Source organism: Protomyctophum parallelum (genome assembly GCF_964188405.1).
Source record: "Protomyctophum parallelum genome assembly, chromosome: 19".
Taxonomy (NCBI): domain Eukaryota; kingdom Metazoa; phylum Chordata; class Actinopteri; order Myctophiformes; family Myctophidae; genus Protomyctophum; species Protomyctophum parallelum.
In genome coordinates, this window is record NC_139717.1 from 9,442,632 (window position 1) to 9,450,479 (window position 7,848).

Genomic DNA, 7,848 nt, shown 5'->3' on the forward strand with positions numbered 1-7,848 from the left:
TGATCTACAGCGATGGGGGAGTGATGGGGATAAATCAGGTACAGCTGTATACTTAGAGGAATTTAAACGCAATTTCATCACATTATGTCTCACGAAACCTTTGTGTTCAGATCATACTGCTCTCTTGCTCGTTTTTCACTTTTCATAAAAGTACCTTTACTTTTAGCCTTTTAGCCTTCTTCGCTACTGTGCATTAACCATTTAATTAAAGGGCTACAGTAAAAGGTGCATGCGTTTGGTCTAGTCCGACAGGTATTAGTCCGACCGACCCTAAACCTAACCGCACAGGAAGCTAAGGATTAGTTTTAACCTGCCACGCATATCGAGAGTCACAGGTTAGTTTTAACCTGCCACAGGTTGGTTTTAACCTGTCACGCATGTCGGGAGCCACAGGTTAGTTTTGCCACGGCTTAGTTGACATGCGGCCACGCATGTCACAGTCTGTGTTGTCGGACTGTTGTATGTCTAACCAACGTATACACCCCTACAGTAAGAGGTTAAGAGTAAATGAACCAGTAAATCATGTTGAAGAGTGTATAGGCTCCTGGAAAGATGACCCGTGAATACTTGTCTATAACATGCGTCTCAATCCACATGTTGCTGTATGCGCTGGAGCCAACATGGCCGGTGACCTGGTCCGTCTCCATGGCCAATTGCGCTAGCATCCTCTCATGTTTAATCCCGTTTTCCTCTGGCATGCCGTAGTTGCCTGTGGTGTTGACATCCATCTCACTGTAGCTGGTGGACATTACCCCAGGGTGTGACATACCACATGTGCAAGGTAGCTACGGAGAGAGACAAAAGGCACTTTCTTTTACTAGCTCTCCTCAGGTAATTTATTGTTATGGCCGGTGCAGTGGGGATACATCCCTACTACTATCCCTACTACTGACCAGACTGAATTAACACATTTCCTTTTGGGAAATATAGAGTAAATGTAAAAGAATGGTACTCTTGTGCACTCATATATGAGATGTAACGCTAAAGGTCTTGAATGTTGAACATTCATATCAGCAATAAGTTTGGCAGATTAGCTGGTGACTCTTTGTATCATTTCAGAATACAAACTAATGCAGGTTATTTCTTGCACATGAGGCATTCAGAGGAGGACTGTACATAGATTATCATGCAGGCAACCGTTGTTGGCCGAGCTTATCCAATCTATCTGATGCTGCCTGCCTGAGCTCGGATAACACGAGAGCATTGACAAAATTCGGTTGATAATATGTTAATCACATACCCATAACCTTATTTATGCACATAAAGACAATGATAAAAGGCTATTGTTACTGCTACTGAATTAGTTACATTTTTGCTAGACTGTCACAAACGATACAGAGACACCTCCCTGACAATAACCCAGAGACAGCTTGTTTATTTTTGGACCACAAACGCTTATATGAAACGATTTTTAGAGGACCATAGAGAAATTAGAGAAATTACTTCGGTGAACCGGGCAGAACCAGGGGATGAGTGAGTGACGTCAGGACTTTGGCACTCTATTATAGACAATTATACTGAGTAGACTTGAGAATTACATCTTGTCTACCGATATCAAATTGACTTCAAATGTAAGCTTGGCACTGATATGTGTATTTTACTTTTTCTTTCCCCCATATACAGTCGGTGCTAGGTGGCGTCATATCCCAGGTCTATAGGCCTATATACGTACCCCAACGTATACTCCGTCTATATAATGGTTGAGGCCTAAGGAAGCTTTTAACATTGGTTTTAACATTATAGCAATGCTCCCAATGCTCCAACTATGGGATTGCCAGGGTGGATTTCGACCTGGATGAAGACTAGGCACGGAACTACAGCAGAAAGTGTCTACAGAGTCTATAGACCTAGGGGCCTATATGACTGAATGAATAGTTTATTTCAATCTTTAGAGAGGGAGACATTACACAAAAACAGTTTACTTTTAGGTGATCGAAAACGCATAGGCAGAAGCTTAAAGCTTATTAGTGCCTATCCTTATCTCAACGTATTCCAAAATACTGTTGAAGATACAATCAACATATAAACAAAACAAACAAATGCCATTTAACGAAGGAGAATAGAAAATTAAACAAACAAAAAACAAAACAGAGAGAAAAACAAAACAAGGAGGGAAAAAAAGACAAAGCTACCATGTTATACCTTAGTCCAACACTACATGGCATAAACATGGCTCAGCTCCCCGCTCATTCCAGGTTATATCTATGCAATAATTCCTGTTTGAGCCTCTTTTTAAATTGTTTTAGGTTGTTGCTTTGCTTTATTGGCTCAGACAAGCTGTTCCACAGCTTAACTCCATGAACAGAAACACACCTTTAAGGTTGTTCCAACACTTATTTGTTTGAAGTTTAGTTCCCCTCTTTAGTTCCCCTCTAAATACATAGAAACTCTGTGTTTTCCCCGGAACCACTCCTATAGACGGCTATGTGTGTCCCTGGCTGGCTGGCTGTGTCCGTCCGAGCCTGAAAATTGTCACTGTAGTGCAGCCTAACACACACACATTAACTGTATATATGATGATTTCGGGTGTGACAGTACAGTATAGTAGAGGGACCCCCACACGGTAACTCTGTCATTTCTCAACCATTTCGGTTGATCACGGTAAAATATCCCTATCCCTTCTACTTCACATTGTTTGCTTAATTTCCTTTATTTGATGCGATTGCATTCCCACCTACACCGAATCGAAATCAAGTGCATTTGGAAGCGAAGCGAAACCCCCGTTTTTTGGCGGCGTAGAATGCGGTTCTTTGATGCGCATTAGGATTCGAATGAGGCTTCACACCTGCCAAACGAAGCGCACTTTCCGACAATGTGCAGCCAGCAGGATTCGTTTTAATCGCAGTAAAGCTTTCTGGTGTGAAGGCGACATAAGTAAGTATTAAGGAAGTACTGTACATCAAAGCATCAACATCAAATGAGTTGACTGAATGACACTGACCGATTCTTGAAGTTTCCTTTCCTTGCGTTCTTGTAGTGTCGACAGGTAGTTAACTGCAGCATACTCTATCACGGACAGGAAGACGAAGACGAAACTGACCCAGAGGTAAACGTCCACGGCTTTGATGTAGGACACCCTGGGCATGGAGGCGTTGACTCCAGTGATGATGGTGGACATGGTGAGCACTGTGGTGATGCCTAAAGCAAATGCAAAACATTGTGATACCCCTGGTGTGAGCTGTGGAAGCTATGGTGTAAATATGTTTGAAGCAAAACAACAAAAGACGGATCACTTAGACTCTATTATACTCTGTTAACCGGAGCACCCTCAGGGCTCTATCTTTGGCCCCTTTCTTTGTTTCCCTTTACACCAAATCTCTTCACCGAAAATAGCCGATCTGCAAGCTCAAAACCTGGCACATTTTTCACAACCTTACTACTGTTATAGAAGGTATAGTATGCTAGAAGGTATAGTTGCACCCTGTAGTTACCCTGCCTGCAGCAATGCACCCTAGAGTTACCCTGCCTGCAGCAATGCACCCTAGAGTTACCCTGCCTGCAGCAATGCACCCTAGAGTTACCCTGCCTGCAGCAATGCACCCTAGAGTTACCATGCCTGCAGCAATGCACCCTAGAGTTACCCTGCCTGCAGCAATGCACCCTAGAGTTACCCTGCCTGCAGCAATGCACCCTAGAGTTACCCTGCCTGCAGCAATGCACCCTAGAGTTACCCTGCCTGCAGCAATGCACCCTAGAGTTACCCTGCCTGCAGCAATGCACCCTAGAGTTACCCTGCCTGCAGCAATGCACCCTAGAGTTACCCTGCCTGCAGCAATGCACCCTAGAGTTACAAACAAAATAATAGAGTAACAAAATAATTAGAGAACGGACGTGCGAAATTTTACAATTTACATTTCGGGATTAATTAAAAACAATTCCAGCATTTTTCTAAAGTAGCCTATCAAAAAGACTAATATCTTCCATAAATAAAATTCAAAAAATGTTTAAAGAGCAGTGAAAATAGCAGATATACAAGCTCACAAGCTATTTTCACTAGTTTGGGTCCTGGGCAAACGTCTTATCTTTCTATTTGGGTCTTGAGCTAAAACGTTAGTAGCCTGGGCACCATTTCATTTCGGTATATGATCCGAGAGGGAGCGGATGATATGGTTACGTCATGTTGTAGTATTGTTTTGTAGTCGCCAGACAGGACACCTTGGCGGCGGCAACTTCCTTTTCCCTCTTAATAAAAGCTCTCGTAGCCTGTAGCTTTTATTGAGAGGGAAAAGGAAGTTGCCGCCGCCTGGTGTCCTGTCTGGCGACTACAAAACAATACTACAACATGACGTAACCATATCATCCGCTCAAGCCCGGATCATACAGACTTTTGAAACACAGACCAGGCTTTCCTCCGAGGTGGTGGAAAGCCTGGTGAGGCGAGGTTAAAACGTTAGGGAACCACTGTACTACATAACATTGGTCTTAAAGGTCTCACCCAGAGGAACTCTGGCTGGCACAGCCCTGCGGTCGATCCAGAAGGACACCCAGGACAGCATGACCATCAGAGTAGCAGGAAAATAGGTCTGGAGCAGGAAGAAGAAGATGTGTCGACGCAGCGTGAAGTTGATGTACAGACGGTTGTACCAGCCTGAGGAAGATTGTAGGACAAAGAGATGATACCATGCTACCATGCTATCATTCTTCTGCCTCGATTCCGTGGCCAAACTATTATAATAATGACCTTGTGCTGGCCCACCTGCTATAACACTCCCCCTATGTTTCTCTATACTGAAATTGTTTATTTCATGTTAGATTCTAAAAGTACAACCAGCAATGTGCTGGCCAATTTGGCCTTTAAAGCAATATGTTAAAACTGTTTTAAACAGTATAATACACAAGCACAGTGCCGCCCCACATTTCTTCCAAAAAGCCTGAACGTGTTAGACTATATAATGACATGCCCAAAATAAGGACAGCCAGTTGAAAGTGGTTATAATTAATTAGACATTCTGCGAGGCATTTGAAGCAGTTTGCTGGGTACCTGTGCTGCTGTAGAAGGCCAGCCTGGTGGTGGTGTGGAACTCCTGGATGAGGAACTGGGAGAGGGAGATCTTCTCATCTGTGGCCAGTGACTTGTTCCCTTTCTTCCAGTACAACATCAAGTCGTCATCTGTGTAAGCATCTGATGGGCGGATGAGGATCACAGTGAACAAACTAGGTGCTGCATGGGCAAAACCCCTTCATGGCAAAACATGGGGTATTTATGGTGACAATCAATGTGATGATGAAGGGCATTAATTTATGGAGTGATATGAGATCTCTGCCAGACAGCAACAAATTAGCCACTTACAGCTCTCTATCTCCAAGGAGCACGTCTGCGTGTCCAAAGGAAAGCGACTGAGGTCCATGCTACACATAGCTGTGACTGTGACCCTGCAAGAAAACACACAACAAACTACTTATTTATTCCAGATCTTTAGTCTTAATTCATTATCCCGGATATTGTATTGTACTCCCTGAGGGAGTTGTAGGAGAGGGTGAGCAACCTATCTCTGTGTAATGAATGTATTGTATAATGTCTTATGTTGTACTTGAGTTTATGGGACCCCCTCGAAAATGAAATGTCGCATCTCAAGGGGCTCTCCTTTCAATAAAGACCTTTGCGCTCAAGTAAAAATGCGAAAAATGCGAATAGGTCTTTTACTCGTAATGGAGTATTTCTATATTGAGGCATTGCAACCTTTCTTAGCTAAAGAAAAAACAACTTCCACCACTGCCCAGGGTGGAGGTGATCAACAAAAAGAAATAAAGATAATCCAGCTCACTGGAGGAGAGAGAGCAGTCTGTGGAGGCACACTGTCATCCTCACTCGCCAATCTGCCTTTAGGTTGGAAAATCTGATCTCCAACCTAGTACAAACGGAGATTAATCCATGACATGCGACGAGCCAGCTTGAATCCAGTATTATTCTGAGCTATAATTATGTGATGTCATGCTAGTATGATGCTACACATTACACACATAGTGTACATCCACGAGATGAGAAGAAAATCTGATAATCGAATCCAAGACCTTGATTTTGAAGAACTGTGTTTTGTCAAATTGTTTTACCTGAGGCTGTAGAGGACTTTGCCGTCAGGGTAGACGCGCAGCATGACGTTATCTGTGGTGGTGTCGTGGATGAAGGATTTCTTGGAATGAACAAAGAACATGTCAGGCACCCAGATCTTCTTCACTAGGCGGCCATCGAAGGTCATGCTGTGGTTGGTGTTGCTTCGGAAGGACAGACGCTCATCCTTCCAGTAGTGTCTCAAGTATAGCGTCATGGTGAAGTCCTGCCAAACAGATGGGGGTTCATTTAAAGCAAAATCATAGGTTTGTGTTGTGTAGTTGCCTTGCCATGCCATGAAGTAACTCCAGATATTGGCGAGGTACCTTCTATAGTTCTCAATGTCTGTCTTTTAGCACCATCTGTCTGTCTTGTATTTATATTACCATTTGAATTAGGAAGAACATCCATACTGAATCCACAGATCCAGAACAAAAAAGGATAATTTTTAGTAAGAAGAATGTTTTGTAATGTTACATATTGGCAGAATCTGCTTTCAATTTGCAGTTATTTGTGTTTAAGCAGTGATTTTTGACAGCTGTTCCACCATGCACAATGTAGGTCCATGAGGAGAATATGATTTTCTTTAACTAAGAGAGGACTCTTCTAAGTCCATTTGGTTACATTTGTACACTCGAGTTACAAATAAGTAAACATGACGATGTTGCTGTGCATTGTGTGTGCAGTCACTGATGACATTGGTTCAGATGTGGAACATGTATTGTATTTTGTCAGCTGATATCAAAACACCAGAATAATATGCATCTGTGCCTTTTCCCTTTCCCTTTATTGATTAAAATACACATTTCTATGATGTAATGTAATTCCCATTCACAACCAGAAATTAAATGCATACGCAAAGCAAAGCATACCATCTCGACCTCTGAAATTGTGTCCAGACTTTCCACCTGAACGTCGACCCCAACCGGAACAGCAGGGCCTGCAGACATACAGAGCAATGTAGCATGGTGGCAGCAATGGTGGAAAAAGCACTCACATTTCTTACTTAAGTTAAAGTATCAATGACGCAATTTAGAAATATATTCAAATGTATAACATTACAAACTTTTGAATATACTGTAGCAGCTCTATAAGCACAATGTGACCTTGTAGTTCGTCTATTTTCAAATGGCCAAAATGTATACACTGAAGTGGTTAATGTATGTTTCGTAATAATCAAAATCTACAAAGTAACTAGTAAGTAAAATGTTTATCATTGTAGTGGAGTATAAGTATGGGAAATTGGAAATACTCCAGTAAAGTAAAATTACCTCAAAATTGTCCTAACCTCTTTTTGTGTAATTATGTAATGTAATTATTTACCATTATATACCAAGTAGGCCTACAGTGCAACTCGGGTCCAATTTATAGAGGGTCTAACTGCGGTTAAAACTTTATACCTCCAAAACCTGGTCTCATTGTGAAGTCATGGTCATCAATCCTCAGGATCTGTTCTGACTTTGTGATGGAGGAGGATTTTGTGACATCACGACTTCTCTTGTGTAAGGCACTGCAGAGAGAATGGAAGGCAATAATTGGCCTCCAAAATGATATGTAATTATTGAGGATATTATTGGCCCACGGACTAATAAACGGAGAAAAGTCGTAATAGTTAATATAATACAATAATACTTAATTGTCAGCTCAAACTGAAATGTATCTTGCGAGTTGCGACCCAGCACCCCTGTATGCAGTGCAACACATACACACATTTGACACACAGCACAGCCTGGACATCGAGAAAGGCCGGCAAACCTATAACTGCCCACTGAGGATAGGCGGTGTTCTCACTGCAGTCA

At 42.3% G+C, this 7,848-nt stretch overlaps 1 protein-coding gene across 1 annotated transcript; it reads right to left on the reverse strand.

Moving 5' to 3' along the window:
• Window positions 1-125: 125 nt before the first annotated feature.
• LOC310877265 (gamma-aminobutyric acid receptor subunit rho-1-like) lies at window positions 126-7,483 on the reverse strand. Its single transcript, XM_083791073.1, has 8 exons — window positions 7,450-7,483; window positions 6,922-6,989; window positions 6,052-6,275; window positions 5,291-5,373; window positions 4,982-5,122; window positions 4,436-4,588; window positions 2,942-3,138; window positions 126-785 (listed from the first exon to the last, which is right to left on the reverse strand). The coding sequence occupies exons 1-8, from the start codon at window positions 7,466-7,468 to the stop codon at window positions 498-500; spliced, it is 1,173 nt and encodes a 390-aa protein (XP_083647199.1). The 5' UTR covers window positions 7,469-7,483; the 3' UTR covers window positions 126-497.
• Window positions 7,484-7,848: the final 365 nt, after the last annotated feature.